This window comes from Beta vulgaris, chromosome 5 (assembly GCF_026745355.1).
Source record: "Beta vulgaris subsp. vulgaris cultivar EL10 chromosome 5, EL10.2, whole genome shotgun sequence".
In the NCBI taxonomy this organism is placed as follows: domain Eukaryota; kingdom Viridiplantae; phylum Streptophyta; class Magnoliopsida; order Caryophyllales; family Amaranthaceae; genus Beta; species Beta vulgaris.
This window is the reverse complement of record NC_079206.1, coordinates 47,250,752-47,268,251: the sequence shown is the minus strand read 5'-3', so window position 1 is coordinate 47,268,251 and position 17,500 is coordinate 47,250,752. Positions and strand designations below refer to the sequence as shown.

The window sequence follows — 17,500 nt, the reverse complement described above, 5'->3', positions numbered from 1 at the left end:
ACATATTAGATGGGGTTAAAAATTTTTTTGGGGATACTCAAGGGTCCCGAGATACGATGAGGGGTGATTTGGGTCGATTTCAAGTGCCATAATAGGCGAATGTGCCTACTCTTTCTTTTCTTCTTTTGGTGAGGTTGAGATGGCAACTATATCAAACCAAGTGATATGATTTCCCATTTAAAACATATCCATCCAACCAACAATCCACTTGTAATCTCCCACAATTTTCAAGGATTTTATAGATATATTTAAGTATTTATATATTTATATTTGAACTCAAATGAGTTTGGAAAATAATTTGACTATTTAAAAAGGATGACTATTTAAAATGTCATATGAAATTATTTTTCATGGCTTAATAAAATTGAAAATATTTTAATTAAGCATGTTTTAATAAAAGTTTTAAATATTAAAGTATATTGAAAAGGAAGTCTAATGGAATCGAAAATCCTAAAAGGATAAAAAAGAAAATAGTCATGTTGATGATTAAAGTCTTAAGTTGTTCATCTTATTAGTCATCAAATTTCATTAAACCTTATCTCTTTTCCTAAGCCCAAAAAGGGAAGCCTTTATATAAATATCCTAAAACCCGATAATTTTATCCCATACAATTATTATTTTTCACTCCACTTTCACGTCATTCACGTCCCTCTCCCTTCGACTTTTTCTCTCTCCTCTTCGTTCGTCGTTCTTGTTCTCTCTCTCAAATCTCGTTTCTTCTTCTTCAAGTAACGTTTCTTCTTCAGCAAGAAACGTCACGAATCTCCCTAAAGTTCAGGCCTTGCTGCTGCCGTGCCGCTGCTGGGGTCGGTCCTTGCCGGCGCTTGTTCTTCCTCCTTCGTTTGTTGGTTGTTTTCTTTCTTCCTTCCTAAGATTCCATTAAAAGACTAGGTTTTTATGTTATATTATTATTATTAATCATGTTTACTAGTTAAATTAATGTTTTATATATATATATAATTTCGGTTTATATAGTATATATTATAAGAAATTTCAGATTTGTTATATTAAGTTTATTTTTAGTTTTAATCATGAAAACAAGAGTTTTTAGGGTTTTTAATTGCTAGAAACTAAAGAAATATATGATGAACTATGAGATTTACTTAGTACGTGATTTTAAATACGCTGTACATATTTTAAGGAGGGTTATTAGATTTTAAAAGTGCTGTAATTTCAGAAAAGAGTTATTTATGGAGTTTTTAAGGATTTTTAATTGCTAGAATAGTAGTACTATACGAGGAATTAAAATAACTTAAGTTTGACACTTAAAATCGATTTTAAAACGTGTTCGAAAGGGGTTTTAAATTATTTAAAGCTGATGTAATTTTTATTTTAAGTTATTAATTTTAGTTACCTTGTTTTCTAGGCGGAGAATACATCGTAGGAGACATTGAACGATTTAAAAGTGGCCTACAGGGTAGTATATACGAGGTACGTACATTATTTACGTGCTATGTGGCTTAGTATCATGTTTTAAGGAAGGTTTAAATTTTAGTATCATGTATAGGAACCTAATTTGTTCGTATATGTGATTTCTGGAAATTATTTTACATGTTTTATGCCTGTGTGCAATTATACATGTGACTTGGAATTGATTATGAGTATGGAATTATATGTTTGTATGGAATAATCACTAGTGGAAAAATAAAAAAGGGCTGCGCTAAAAAAGGCCCTTAGGGCTGCGCTTTTTGACAGCAGCCCTTTCAATAGCAACCCTTCACTTTTTAAGTAGGGCTGCGCTTTTCAAACGCAGCCCTTCAAGCTTAGAAGGGCTGCGCTTTTTAGGTAAAAGCGCTTTTTTTTTTGACATTTTTTTACTCATATATTAATTTGACATTTTCTGAATTTTAACATTTGCATTAAACCTTAAAGTAAACTAAATACAGAATTCTACAATGCAAGATAGAGAATTCTACAATGCAACTAAACCCAAAACAAAAAAAATGAGCGAAACGAAATTGGAAAAAAAAGAACGAAAATGAAAAAAAGGAACAAAAACTAAAATACAGAAGAGAAAAAATTATAGATCTGAAAATACAAGAACATTAACTAGAACAAAGATTAAGAAATTATAGATCTGAAATACTTAAAATGCCTATTTCGGGCCTTAAACGAACTCGGATGGCTTAAAAAGCCTATACATCATGGCATAGCGGTGATTTTGACTCGTTGGCCTGTTCCGCTTCCGAAAAGGTATCACAATAGGCAATCGGACTCCGTCAGCCCGATTAGTGCAAATCATTTCAGGATTTTTGTCGCGCTTCCTTATCGAACTTATCCGCCAATCTTCCTACGTCACATGTACGTACTGGTCTTTAAAGCCCCTGAAAATGGCGACGCTTCAGTCTAAATTTCTCTCTCTTCGAAATGACTACGGTTGTTGAAGGCGAGAAAAGTCATGAGAGGTGGTGTTTTTGTGTTTTCTGGGTTGTTTTGGGATTTTGCAGATCTCTGGCGTTTTTGGAGAAGAAAGAAAGGTTGATTTGTGATTAATTTTTTGTGGGTTGTTTTGGGAGTTTTTTCTGGGTAGGTTTGTTGTTTCTGGGAGTTTTTGAGAGAGAAGAGAGGATGAGAGAAATATTTGAAGCCCGCGTTTATTATTTCAAATTTTTTTTAAGAAAGGTTGCGCTTGTTTTAAAAATGCAGCCCTACTTAAAGAAGGGCTGCGCTTTTTTTTAACAAGTGCAACGCTTCACTTAGTAGGGCTGCGCTTGTTGAAAAAGCGCAACCCTTCTGAATGTAAGAAGGGCTGCGCTTTTTCTACAAGCGCAGCCCTACTAAGTGAAGGGCTGCGCTTTTCATTCTGTTATGTAGGGCTGCGCTTGTGAAGAAAAGCGCAGCCCTTCCTGCGCAGCCCTTCCTTTTTTCCCCCTACTGAATTGATGCAAGCATGTCAAGTTAGTTTATTTATTAATTCGCATAAGAATTAGTATATGTTAAAGTGAATCATGTAATGCATGTATTCTTTGAGAAGTATCATTTTATTATCTTATGAGGACCGTGGACCTTATTGGGTAAGTTTACAAGTTATACCTATATAAAGGTAAGACTATTGTTGGCTAGGTTCAACAATTAAAGGAAGTTACGATTAAGAAGGAATTAAAGTAGTCTTGGATTGTAAGTTGTGATCACTTGTTAAATACAAAGATAAAAGAAGTTCAGTTGTGATTGTCTGATTTTTATTTATATGTTATTGGTATGTGTGTGTGTGTGTCAACACAGTAATAATATGTAAATAACATAAAGCGTAACGAGAATAGTTATAGACTTTAGACTTGTGCACGTCTAGAGTTGGACATTAAGGGTTGGGGTTATGATGAGCGTGCCATAGCTTTTCTAGGAATGGATTGATCACCATCCCTCTTTTATTTCAAAGGTTCCTCGATATCGCAGGTCATTTTTGGAATACGTGGTAGCTCTCGTATTTCATATTAGTAGGCAAGATAACTCGTTCCAATAACTATTCCATTTAAAGTAATAAAAAGAAGGTTTGTAATGTGAAAGACATATTGAAAGAGAAAATAACAGAAGAAAATTTGAAGCTGATGAACACATACTCCATTAAACAAATTTACATGCTACTGGTTAGTGAGCATGTAAGAGTCCAATGGGATAAGCTGGTATGGAATAGGTTAACTGTTCCCAAACATAGATTCTTTATGTGGCTCATAATGCTGGACAGGCTACAGACATCAGCAAGGCTATGTAAATATGGAATTAGTGAAAGTGCTAACTGCCTCATATGTGATAGTGAAGAGGAGAGTCAAGATCATCTGATGACTCAATGCAAATATAGTAAGGAAATATAGAAGCTGATCATGAAATGGCTGCAAATCAATAGTAATTACAATACTATTGATGGAATGACTAGATGGTTGCAAAGGTGTAGAGCCAGTAAGTTTAAAAGACAAGTGTATATAGCCACAGTGGCAGCAGGGGTATATCATATATGGATAACTCGAAATGAAGTACTATGGGACAAAAAAGTTGTTTTAGTGGAAGTACTTGTTAATAGAATACAAAGAGTAGTAGTAGATAGAGTTTACAGTGTAATCCCTAAGAAGATAAACAAAAGTGATAGAGAATGGTTGAGAACAATAACTCAACATGTAATTAGAAGATAATCCTAGCTTTGTAGGGGAGGGTCCAACCTAGTTGGTTTGTCCCCTCAAAGTTTAGGCGTAGATTGTAATGGTTTTACTTGGTTTGAAATATAAGCTCACTTAATTAGCAAAAAAAAAAAAGTAATAAAAAGATGTTTTGAGTTAGTTCAGTAAAAGTTGCCTGCAGAGTACTATATGTTTATTTATTATTTATTCCAACACGTTATTATTTAGTATCATGTTTAGGAATGTGTAGGTTTGATATGTAGTACTCAACTTTGCTGATTACGTGCTTTATTTGTGTGTTTGATTATGGCTTTGCTTATTGATCATGTGATGATCCTTCTGGTGAGCAGAGTCGATATTACATTGACATTACAGGTTTGCAGATGTGCATCGCATTGGGAATCTGGAGTGGAGAGACTGTATTTCTGCTTTCGTAGGAACATTTTTATTTCAGATGGTTGTTTATTTAAGTTGGTTTGTTTAGATCCTCAACATCTGTCACTTATTTAGTGAGTTTTAATAAAGTTGGTTTTAGTAAATTGTTTTCCGCTGCAAAATTCTGAATAAGCCGATACGTTATCACACTGGCGATAATGCCTGGGTACTTCTCTAAGTTTTATATTATAATAGTATTTCTAAAAAGAGAGAATTATCGGGATGTTACAAAGTGGTATCTGGGAGCTTTAGGTTATTTTAAGGCTTATAGGCGCCTAACGAGCTAGCTAGCTTACTAGTTATTTGAACGAAACTTTAGAATTGCTCCTACTTATTCGTTTTGAAAAATTTATAGGAATGTATAATTTTTGGAGAAACCAAAATTTTTTTTAGAGTCCGATTTTTTTTATTGACGGAAAATTTAGTTCGTTCGAATTTTTTTTTTATTTTCGAATTTTTGTGTTAGTTCGAAAAAAAAAATTGTGTGCAAATTTTTTGTTTTTTTCCGAAATTTTGGGATGTTTCGAAATTTTCGAAATTTCTGACATTTTTTTTCCTTTCAAAATTTTTTTCCCGACCTTTATAGGTCCGAATTTTTTTTTTTAAAGCCGAAATTTTTTTTAGACACTTAACTATTATTAGTTTATAAAAAGTGTCTGCATTATATTTCATGTCTTTTTAGTTTATATTATTGCATTGTGAGAATGGGTAGTATAAGAAGGGCATATAGGATAGAAATATTATATGCCTGCATTCAATAGTTAGTTCAGCATCATTATATTTTCTTCCCTGCTAATAATGCATTATTATCATTTCTTCTTGTTGACGATGCATTATATTATACTTCCCTGCTAATGATGCATGAATGTTTTCTTGCCTGCTAAGATGTTATGTTTTCCTACCTTTGTTTTTGTTTACCCTTATTGTTTCTTGTGGGAACACGTTAGAGAGAGTACTAAAACATTCTGGGTTATTGTATTGTAGTTCCCTGAACATGTCTGCCAATCTAGGAAGCTACTTTAACCCTATCATCCTGAGTGACGATGAAGTTGACGAGTTTCGTGCACCCATCGACAATAGAGAATATACGGATATACATTGGACTATGCGCTACATCTTGAGGAAAGATTTGCCCAGTGATGATGAGGTTATAATAGAAATGGACCATGCTATGGGCACAACTAGGGAAGACATCTATCACGCCTGTTTCAGGTATGAAACTGAAACTGAACCCGAAGCGGATGAGGACACTATACCCATTAGAAGATCCCAAAATACAAAGGAAATGCATTGACTATGATGAGGATGGGGAAGAAGAGGAAACTGATGATGCAACCTTTATGCCTGATCAGTATCAGGAAGCTAAGGATAAAGACAACAATGTAGTGCCTTAAAGTTATTTTTTTTTATGTCTCTAAGATATAGCTATACATAGGATATTAGTTTTACAAATAATGTTGGATGTGTGCCAACAGTGATAGAGAAGTTTTATAGAACTATTGTTTTAGGAAAAAAAATAAATACTATGTCATTCTTTCTTTTATACCCTTTATGGAAGAATAAAAGTTATTATTAAGTTTATATGAGTGAGTAAGAATTTATTCTGGGCACGTGATGGGAATATTTTTTTATATTCAAATTTTCATCATGTGATCATATTTTTACTTGCTCGATTCTACTTCATGTCGATATGAATATATTCGACATGAATGATTACGTGATTATTAGGAGAACATTTCATGTTGAAACTAGTGGAATTGTTTGTTGATGCAATCTTTAATGCTCAACTCAAATGTTGCCTATTTAGATGGACATATAAGTCATACTGGAACCTAAGTAGAGTTATATTACTTTCAGGTCCCGGAGTAGAATGGCCAACAATACTGAGTTAGCTACTGCTATTCGCCACCTGGCGGAGAAATTGACTCAGGAAAGAGTTGAGCGTCCTGAGACTGCTGGAGAAATGTTCGAAAGACTGGCCAAGGTTAAACCACCCTACTTTAAGGGACAATCTGACCCTATCTTCTTAGAGAATTGGATTAGGGAATTCGAAAAGCTATTTGAGGTAGTGAACTACCCTGTTGAGATGAGAGTAGGACAGGTTGTGTTATATTTAAAGGATGATGAGGCTGACCTATGGTGGAAAGAAAATGGCGCTAGACTGAGTGCTGCGGAAGGATTCAATTGGGAAGCATTTGTGATCGTCTTGAGAGGAAAGTTTTACCCTGCCTTCATGAGGAAGCAAAAAGCCCAAGAGTTCATCAACCTTAGGATGGGTAGCATGACTATTTCCGAGTACTATAGCAAATTCATAGCCCTGTCTAGATTTGCACCTGAGGTTGTAGCCACTGAGGAGCTTAAGGCTCAGAGGTTTGAGCAAGGTTTAACTGATGAAATTCAATTGGGATTAGGAGGTGAGACCTTTACATCCTTAGATGTGGTGTATGGGAGAGCTTCTCATATTTATGGATTGCAGACAAGGAGAGATAAGAAAAATGGGATAGTTGGCGAGAAGAGGAAGGATGTCAATGCTGGGGGAAACCAGGGGACTTTCAAGAAAAACCGAAATGGTAATGGGAACTTCCAAGGGAGGAACAACCAGGATAATCGAAGCCAGGGTAAACCTGATAGAGTTTACCATTGCAAAAAGTGTGACAAAAACCATCCTGGGAGAGATTGTAAGGGGGATTTAGTGACCTGCAACTACTGCCAGAAAAAGGGCCATAGGGAGTACGAGTGTTTCTCCAAGCATGGTAAAGATCAGAAGAGTCAAGGGAATGGTAACCAGGTTAGGTCAAGGTCCAACCAGTCAGGGAATCAGGAGCCTAAGCCTGGGGGTCAGCAGAATAACCAGGAAAACTATAGTAAGCCTGCACATGAGAACCCAAACCAGAATAAACCTGCGGGAAAGATGTACGTGATGAGTCGTAATGAAGCTGAGAAGTCTGCTGATGTGGTTACTGGTAACTTTTCTATTAACTCACTCCTTATTAAAACGCTATTTGATTCGGGGGCGACTTATTCTTTTATATCGTCTTCTGTCCTAAATAGTCTAGGGTCAATAGAATTCGAATCAATTGACTTGCCTATTAGTATTCCTACTGGCGAAATCATAAGGTGTACTAAATTGTTTAAAAACATGCCTTTGAAGATAGGAGGTTGTGTCTTTCCGTCTGATCTGATAGAATTCGATCTAGGAGACCTAGATGTGATTCTTGGAATGAACTGGTTGAGTCTTTACAAGGCTAACATTGATTGTGAGATTCAAAAGGTTGTAACACCCCGAAATTTCTCTGAAATTTTCGTGTGTTAATTATTATTATCTGATGTGATAAATTATATTTCTACTAAATTATTTTCGAAAAATATATATATTTATGTATATATATTTTTACACCTACATTATTTTAATTGACTTTGTGCAAAGGTTATAACGTGCGTCTTATTTATGTGGCATTGTGTTAGTCGTATAATATAGTTGTCTGCGCTGATTTTATGAAACGGATAATGTAGTATTTTGCGTGTGCCGTGTGTATAATGTGATAGTAAAATAAGTTTATATTTTTATTACGTTGGTAATAATAATTTTAGTTTGGAAAACATATACTTATACATATTATTTTTGAACGTTTTACTTAGTGCCGAAAAACGTACATTGTACTAGTAATAGCCTTCGTACATTTTGTTATTTGTTTAGGGAGGTCCGAAAATTCTGATATTAGCCTTGTTATATGAAGAGTTGGACAGATTTTTATTTTGATTCTCTTGTAACGTTGCGATAACCAAAGGTCATCTCTTCATCTACCCTTCTTAATGCCTTTTTAATCATCTTCCTTTCACCTTCTTTTCTGAAAATAAAAATCAGAAAAACTCTTCCTTGTTTCTCCATTTTTCACACGCCACTTTTAAAGAAAAAGGGAGGGGAAAAGCTTTTGTTCTTCATCCACATTTCTCACACAAAAATCAGATTTTTGTTACTTGTTGTCAAGCCATTTTTACATCGGTTTCAAGCGCGTGTTGAGTTCGTTGCGATTGTGTTCATAGGAGGCGAAGGTGGTGATATCTCACAAGACTTCTAGAGTACTTGGAATCGTTCTATTGTGAATCTTCCCAAGAAAAAGGTAACTAGCGTTATTCTAGTTCGGTAGAGTATAGATATTGAACTTAGGTTGTTAGAAATGCGTTAGAGAACGTAGTATCATGTTAGGAAGAACTTAGAAGATTGTATGGTTAAAGTTTCATGTTGTTATTGTTGTTGTTTTGTTGATGGATTTGTTATTGTTGTTATTCTTGTCGTTGTTTGGTGATTGGAGATTTTTATTGTTGTTATTGTCGTTGTTGATGTTGATGGAATTGTTGTTGTTGTTGTTATTGTCGTTGTTGATGTTGATGGAGTTGTTGTTGTTATTGTCGTTGTTGATGTTGATGGAGTTGTTGTTGTTGTTGTTGTTGTTGTTGGGTTGTTGTTGGGTTGTTGTTGGTGAGTCATGGATGTTACGAGGGAATTTGCTGTAAGTATGGGTGTAAAGGGAGGCTGGAGTAGAAGGGGGTGGCTGGAGCAAGCCTCGGAGGGGTTCCGTGGGCGAGCGAATGAAGCTCGCAGGCCACGGCAAAGGGCTGCTCGCGACTCGCGACGGCTGCCAGTCGCGACCCGCGAGTCTCGTCGCACCTCGCGACAGGTGGTCTGTCCCCTGGGTCGTGATGTGGTGTTTTTAATTCCTTTTTGGTTTACAGCTTGTGTGTCTTTGCTTGGTTGGTCTTAGGTAAGTATGCTAAGGATGTTTGAGTAGTTTTTGGGTGGTTTAAGTATTACGTTAAGGGTATGTGTCCTTATGTGATGGGTAACTCTTGGTTTTGAGTCTTGAAACGTGCTGGTTGTTAGTATTGGCTATGCAAACTCATGTTGGAACCTTGATGGTAAGATTGGTTGAGTTACGCTCATAACTTGTTCATATTGATGGTTGCATTTGATTGATGTGTGCTTGTCTTGTATGATTGCGCGTTGTTGGATAAAGTAACTCTAGGAACGGTATGGTTCTAGAGGTCTTCATTAGGAAATCCTATGAACGGTATGGTTCTAGAGGTCTTCATTAGGAAATCCTATGAACGGTATGGTTCAAGGAGCTTGAGTTGAAATCCTGAGAACGGTATGGTTCTAGGAACTTGTGCTTGTTATCCTAAGGGCGGTATGGTCCTAGGATTTGGTTACTTAACCTTGGGCGGTATGGTCCATTGGTTACTACGGGTGGTATGATCCGTAGATTATAGCTATTCGAAAAGGGCGGTATGGTTCCTCGAGTATGCAACGTAGGCCTTGGGCGGTATGGTCCAATTAGTCTACTCACAGGCGGTATGGTCTGTTATGTGTGAGCTCGTTGACCGCATTTGTTGCATCGTTGACCGCATTTGTTGCATGGTTGTCGTTTGTATCTTATGGTGAGTGTGGTGTTTGGTATTATGATTTCTGATGTTGTTTCTAATTATTTAAGCTCTTATCTGTTTCTATTTGAGCTGGGAGAACTACTAGTTACTCCCCACTGATTGTGGAAATTGTTGTATCTTTGTGCAGATGGTGGCGCTGTTTAGAGTGGTTCTAGTCTGGATCGGGGGTGTGTGTGTTCCCCGTGTGAGCAAAGAAAGGGAGCTTGTCATAGTGGATGGTATTTCAAATCTGGACTTAGGATTAGATACTTAGTTGGTTTAAGTAGCTAATTCTAGTTTTGACTTATGTATTGGAACTATGGTTTTCAGTTGTCTTAGTTTTGTTTACTCTATGATTTTGAGGTTTACTTTGGTCGTCGTATGACTCTTGAGACTTATTGGAGATGAGGGTATGGGACCTCGTTTTCCCTTTTGATTATATGTACTGGAGTTGACTTTTACCTATGATGGTTATTCTATTTTAGTTTTTGTTCTACTCCTTAGAGTGGCATCTCCGTCTCTTTGAATTTCCGCTGCCATTATCTATAACCTTTTCCTTATCTTAAGTCTATGTCTTCTTGGTTTTGGACGGGATGTTACAAAGGTAGTGTTGAGAAATCCTTTGGGAAAATTGACCTCCTATAGACGTTTCGTGAAACCTAAGAAGTTTGGAGTTATCTCTACTATGCAAGTAAGGAAATTGATGAGAAAGGGGTGTGAGCTATTTTTCTGCAGTGTACAGGATGTGAGTAAGGAAGCTGAGTTAAAACTTGAGGATGTCCCAATAGTGAACGAGTTTATGGACGTTTTTCCAAGTGAGATTTCAGATATGCCACCTGCTAGAGCTGTTGAGTTCACTATAGACTTAGTTCCTGGAACTGCACCTATATCTAAGGCACCCTATAGAATGGCACCTCCTGAGATGAGTGAATTGAAGGTGCAATTGCAAGAGCTCTAAGATAAAGGTTATATTAGGCCAAGTGCATCACTTGGGAGACGCTCCTGTGTTGTTCGTGAAGAAAAAGGATGGAAGTATGAGGTTATGTCTTGACTATAGGGAGTGGAACAATGTAACCATAAAAAACAAGTACCCTTTGCCTAGAATAGATGACCTATTCGACCAATTGAATGGAGCGAGTGTGTTCTCAAAGATCGACTTACGTTTAGGATATCATCAATTGAGGGAAGCCGATAAAGGATGTACCTAAGATTGCCTTTAGAACGCGTTATGGTCACTATGAGTTCACTGTAATGCCATTTGGGTTAACCAATGCTCCTGCTATATTCATGGATTTAATGAATAGGATCTTTCATGAATTCCTGGACAAGTTTGTAGTGGTTTTCATTGATGACATTCTCATATACTCGAGGAATGAAGCTGAGCATGATGAGCACTTGAGGATTATTTTGGAGACATTGAGGAAAAACCAACTATATGCCAAGTTCTCTAAGTGCGAGTATCGTTTGGAGAAAGTAGCATTTTTGGGTCACTATGTGTCTAAGGAAGGAGTCTCAGTAGATCCCGCTAAGATTCAAGCTGTGAGCGAGTGGCCAACTCCAAAGAGTGTGTCAGACATTAGGAGTTTCTTAGGTCTAGCTGGCTATTATAGGAGATTCGTGCGAGATTTCTCAAAGATAGCAAGACCTATGACCAATTTGATGAAAAAGGAGTCTAAGTTCGAGTGGAGTGAAAAGTGTGAAGAAGCCTCTCAAATTTTGAAGGATCGTTTAACCTCTACACATGTTTTAACCCTGCCTGATGGGAATAAGGGATTTGAGGTATATAGTGACGCTTCGAAAAATGGTCTAGGATGTGTGTTACAACAGAAGGGTAAGGTAATAGCGTATGCGTCGCGTCAATTGAAACCTTATAAGGCTAATTATCCTACCCATGACCTAGAGTTAGCTGCCATAGTGTTTGCATTGAAAATTTGGAGACATTATCTTTATGGCGCAACTTGTAAGATATTTTCAGACCATAAGAGCTTGAAGTACATTCCCCCCCAAAAGACCTGAATATGAGGCAAAGAAGATGGCTAGAGTTGATAAAGGACTATGACCTAGACATCCAGTATCATGAAGGGGAAGTAAATGTGGTTGCTGACGCCTTGAGTAGGAAATCGAGTCATAGCTTGAGTGCTTTGATAGTCCCTGAGGAGTTGTGTAGAGATATGCAAAGGTTGAGCCTAGAAATTTTAAATCCTGGGGAAAGGGAGGCAAGACTTAGTACCCTTTCTTTGGGAGTGTCAGTTTTTAATGAGATCATAGAGGGTGAAGTTGGTGATGAGCACCTAGATAAGATCAAGGAGAAAAGGAAGCAAGGTAAGGAAGCTGATTTTAAGATTCATGATGATGGGAGTCTAAGGTTTAAAGGGAGGTGGTGTGTACGAAGTGCAATGACCTTAAGAGACGCCTTATGGATGAGGGGCATAATATACTCCATATTCTGTGCACCCTGGAGGTGATAAATTGTACAAAGACCTTAAGGTTATCTATTGGTGGCCAAATATGAAGCGAGAAGTAGCTGAGTATGTGTCTAAGTGCCTAACCTGTCAGAAGGTGAAGATAGACCATAAGAACCCTATGGGAAAGGTTCAATCGTTAGAGGTCCCTGGATGGAAGTGAGATTCTATTTCTATGGACTGTGTGACTGCCTTACATAAGACGAGAAGTGAAAATGACACTATTTGGGTTATTGTGGATAGATTGACCAAAATCCGCCGTGTTTATACATACTAAGGAGACATTGAAAAAGAAGCAGCTCGCTAAGAATTATATTAAGCATGTGGTGAGACTACATGAAGTTCCAAAGGATATCATTTCTGACCGTGACTCTAGGTTTCTATCGAAATTTTGGAAATGAGACCAACTAAATCTTGGGACAACATTGAAATTGAGTACAACCTTTCACCCTGCGACTGATGGTCAGGCTGAGAGGACTAATCAGACTATGGAGGACATGTTGAGAGCATGTGCAATTGATTTTCAAGATAGTTGGGAGGACCAATTATATTTGATTGAGTTTTCTTACAAAAACAATAGTTATCATGCGAGTATAAAGATGGTACCTTTTGTTGAACGTCATGTCCTAGAGACTGAACGAGTTCAGATCGATAGTAGCCTCACATATGAGGAAAGACCTGTCAAGATTCTCGACAGGAAAGTGCGTAGTACACGCAATAAAGATGTCCACATCGTCAAAGTTCTTTGGTCTAACCACGAGTCAGAAGAGGCAACGTGGGAAGCCGAAGATGATATGAGGAAAAAGTATCCAGACCTATTCCTTGAGTTGAGTTACGAGGGTGTAACTCGTTTTCTTTAAGGGGGGTAGAATGCGATAAATTTCGCGCTTTTGTTTATTTTTATGAAATTTTCATTCATTTGTATGCCTATGTCAGGCAATTTACACATGTTAGTGCAATAGAAGTAGATTCTCCGCATAAGAAAAAGTGTTCATAGGTAACACAAGTGTTTTAAAACCGGGAAAAGTGCACAAGGGGCACTACCTTTCATCAAAACTTTCGAAATGACGAGTTCAACTTTTGAAAGTATGAGGGTTTTGTGTCAAGTTTCGGGACGAAACTTCTTTTAAGGGGAGTAGACTGTAATCCCCCACAATTTTAAAGGATTTTATAGATATATTTAAGTATTTATATATTTATATTTAAACTCAAATGAGTTTGGAAAATGATTTGACTATTTAAAAAGGATGACTATTTTAAAAGTCAAATGAAATTATTTTTCATGGCTTAATAAAATTGAAAATATTTTAATTAAGCATGTTTTAATAAGAGTTTTAAATATTAAAGTATATTGAAAAAGAAGTCTAATGGAATCGAAAATCCTAAAAGGATAAAAAGGAAAAGAGTCATGTTGATGATTAAAGTCTTAAGTTGTTCATCTTATTAGTCATCAAATTTCATTAAACCTTATCTCTTTTCCTAAGCCCAAAAAGGGAAGCCTTTATATAAATATCCTAAAACCCGATAATTTTATCCCACACAATTATTTTTTTACACTCCACTTTCACGTCATTCACGCCCCTCCTTCGACTTTTCTCTCTCCTCTTCGTTCGTCGTTCTTGTTCTCTCTCTCAAATCTCGTTTCTTCTTCTTCAAGTAACGTTTCTTCTTCAGCAAGAAACGTCACGAATCTCCCTAAAGTTTGAACCTTGTTGCTGCCGTGCCGCTGCTAGGGTCGGTCCTTGCCGGCGCTTGTTTTTCCTCCATGTTTGTTGGTTGTTTTCTTTCTTCCTTCCTAAGATTCCATTAAAAGACTAGGTTTTTATGTTATATTATTATTATTAATCATGTTTACTAGTTAAATTACTGTTTTTTTATATATATAATTCCGGTTTATATAGTATATATTATAAGAAATTTCAGATTTGTTATATTAAGTTTATTTTTAGTTTTAATCATGAAAACAAGAGTTTTTGGGGTTTTTGCTAGAAACTAAAGAAATATATGATGAACTATGAGATTTACTTAGTACGTGATTTTAAATACGTTGTACATATTTTAAGGAGGGTTATTAAATTTTAAAAGTGCTGTAATTTCAGAAAAAAGTTAGTGATGGAGTTTTTAAGGATTTTTAATTTCTTGAATAGTTGTACTATACTAGGAATTAAAAATAACTTAAGTTTGACACTTAAAATCGATTTTAAAACGTGTTTTAATGGGGTTTTAAATTATTTAAAGCTGCTGTAATTTTTATTTTAAGTTATTAATTTTAGTTACCTTGTTTTCTAGGCGGAGAATACATCGTAGGAGACTTTTAACAATTTAAAAGTGGCCTACAGGCTAGTATATATAAGGTACGTACATTATTTACGTGCTATGTGGCTTAGTATCATGTTTTAAGGAAGATTTAAATTTTAGTATCATGTATAGGAACCTAATTTGTTCGTATATGTGATTTCTGAAAATTATGTTACATGTTTTATGCCTGTGTGTAACTTGTGACTTGGAATTGATTATGAGTATGGAATTATATGTTTGTATGGAATAATTGATGCAAGCATGTCAAGTTAGTTTATTTATTAATTGGCATAAGAATTAGTATATGTTAAAGTGAATCATGTAATGCATGTATTCTTTGAGAAGTATAATTTTATTATCTTATGAGGACCGTGAATATTTGGTAAGTTTACACGTTATACCTATATAAAGGTAAGACTATTGTTGGCTAGGTTCAACAATTAAAGGAAGTTACGATTAAGAAGGAATTAAAGTAGTCTTGGATTGTAAGTTATGATCACTTGTTAAATCCAAAGATAAAAGAAGTTCAGTTGTGATTGTATGATTTTTATTTATATGTTATTGGTATGTGTGTGTGTGTGTCAACACAGTAATAATATGTAAATAACGTAAAGCGTAACGAAAATAGTTATAGACTTTAGACTTGTGCACGTCTAGAGTTGGACATTAAGGGTTGGGGTTATGGTGAGCGTGCCATAACTTTTCTAGGAATGGATTGATCACCATCCCTCTTTTATTTCAAAGGTTCCTCGATATCGCAGGTCATTTTTGGAATACGTGGTAGCTCCCGTATTTCATATTAGTAGGCAAGACGACTCGTTCCAATAACTATTCCATTTAAAGTAATAAAAAGATGTTTTGAGTTAGTTCAGTAAAAGTTGCCTGCAGAGTACTATATGTTTATTTATTATTTATTCCAACACGTTATTATTTACTATCATGTTTAGGAATTTGTAGGTTTGATATGTAGTACCCAGCTTTGTTGATTACGTGCTTTATTTGTGTGTTTGATCATGGCTTTGCTTATTGATCCTGTGATGATCCTTCTGGTGAGCAGAGTCGATATTGCATTAACATTACAGGTTCGCAGATGTGCATCGCATTGGGAATCTGGAGTGGAGAGACTGTATTTCTAGCGTATTTAATTTTTGCTTTCGTAGGAACATTTTTATTTCAGATGGTTGTTTATTTAAGTTGGTTTGTTTAGATCCTCAACATATGTCACTTATTTAGTGAGTTTTAATAAAGTTGGTTTTATTAAATTGTTTTCCGCTGCCAAATTCCGAATAAGCCGATACGTTATCACACGGGAGATAATGCTTGGGTAATTCTCTAAGTTTTATATTATAAAGGTATTTCTAAAAAGAGAGAATTATTGAGGTGTTACACCACTATACGGGGCGTTTTGGGTCGATTTGAAGTGACATAACTTGCGAATATACCTACTCTTTCTTTCTCATCTTTGGTGTGGTTGAGATCCCACCTATATTGAACCAAGTGATACGACTTTCCATGTAGCACTATGCATCTAAGCACTATATGGGGCATTTTGAGTCGATTTCAAATGTCATGCTTTGAGAAAGTGCCTACTCCTTCTTTTTCATCTTTGGTGTCTTTGAGATCCCACCTATATTGAACCAAGTGATAGGAATTCCCATGTACAACTATGCATCCAAGTACTATATGGTGCGTTTTGGGTCGATTTCAAATGTCATGCTTTGAGAAAGTGCCTACTCCTCCTTTCTCATCTTTAGTGTCTTTGAGATCCCACCTATATTGAACCAAGTGATAGGAATTCCAATGTACAACTATGCATGTAGCCTCTAGCCTCTAGCCTTTTATGCATGTAGCCTCTAGCCTCTAGCCTTTTCCCTCTTCCCTCTTGCCAAGTGCAAAAGTGACAAAAGTGCATTGTGCTTTAGTGCTTAGTGCTAACTGCTAAGTGCGCGCGCACGCGTGTGTGCACCATCAAGCACACCACCAAGCACTATATGAGGCCCAACAACCCCATGCACCTCGCGAGCATGATGCACCACCGAGCACAATGCAATACGAAGAATCAAGCTATCATGCGCCACGTTTCAGGCACCACAAGGGCGCGGTGCATCGTAAAGCACCATGCACACCTCCAAGCACTAAATGGGGCCCAACCACCCCATGCACTTCGCGGGAGCGGCGCACCATCGAGCACAACGCAATTTGAAGAATCAAGCTACCATGCGCCACCAAGAACCAAATGGGGCCCAACCGTTTCATGCACCACAAGGGCACCGTGCAAGGTGCAAGCACCAAGCACCAAACACCAAGCAGCCATGGCCCATGGGCAGGCCTAGAGCATCATCAATCACTACCCCCTAAAGAGGTTTAGTGGGAAAAAAAAAGGGCTATTTCCCCAATGAACACACTTTTGACAGGAGAATCACACGACCTTTTACTCACGAAAATTATATAATAGTGCCCATTTTTTGTTTTCATGAATCCACTGTATATGACATGAAGTTTTTTTAGTTATTTTTTTTTTTCTGGAAAAAATCATTTTTTTTTTTGTGGAAAATGGGCTAAATGTTGCGAAAATTAGAGATAATAACGAAAAATAGAGGGAAAATAGGCGAAAATCTGGAAAAAATACTTTGGGAGGTATACTTAATTTACGTATTTTTTTCTAGAAAGAATCATATTTTATGTGGAAAATGGGCCAAATAAGGCAAAAAATAGAGAAAAATAGAGGGTAATTTGAAAAAAATCTGGAAAAATCTTGAAAAATATGTTTCGACG

At 36.5% G+C, this 17,500-nt stretch overlaps 1 protein-coding gene across 1 annotated transcript in view; it reads left to right on the top strand.

The window, feature by feature from the left end:
- Positions 1–5,538: 5,538 nt before the first annotated feature.
- Positions 5,539–17,500, top strand: part of LOC125497725 (uncharacterized) — a gene marked incomplete at its 3' end in the record, with an annotated part of 18,694 nt that continues 6,732 nt past the window's right edge. Inside the window, exons 1-4 of the mRNA XM_057394745.1 lie at positions 5,539–5,756; positions 6,402–6,741; positions 7,021–7,507; positions 7,601–7,661. Of these exons, the coding sequence (XP_057250728.1) occupies positions 5,539–5,756; positions 6,402–6,741; positions 7,021–7,507; positions 7,601–7,661 (1,106 nt within the window). The remainder of the gene's footprint in view (positions 5,757–6,401; positions 6,742–7,020; positions 7,508–7,600; positions 7,662–17,500) is intronic.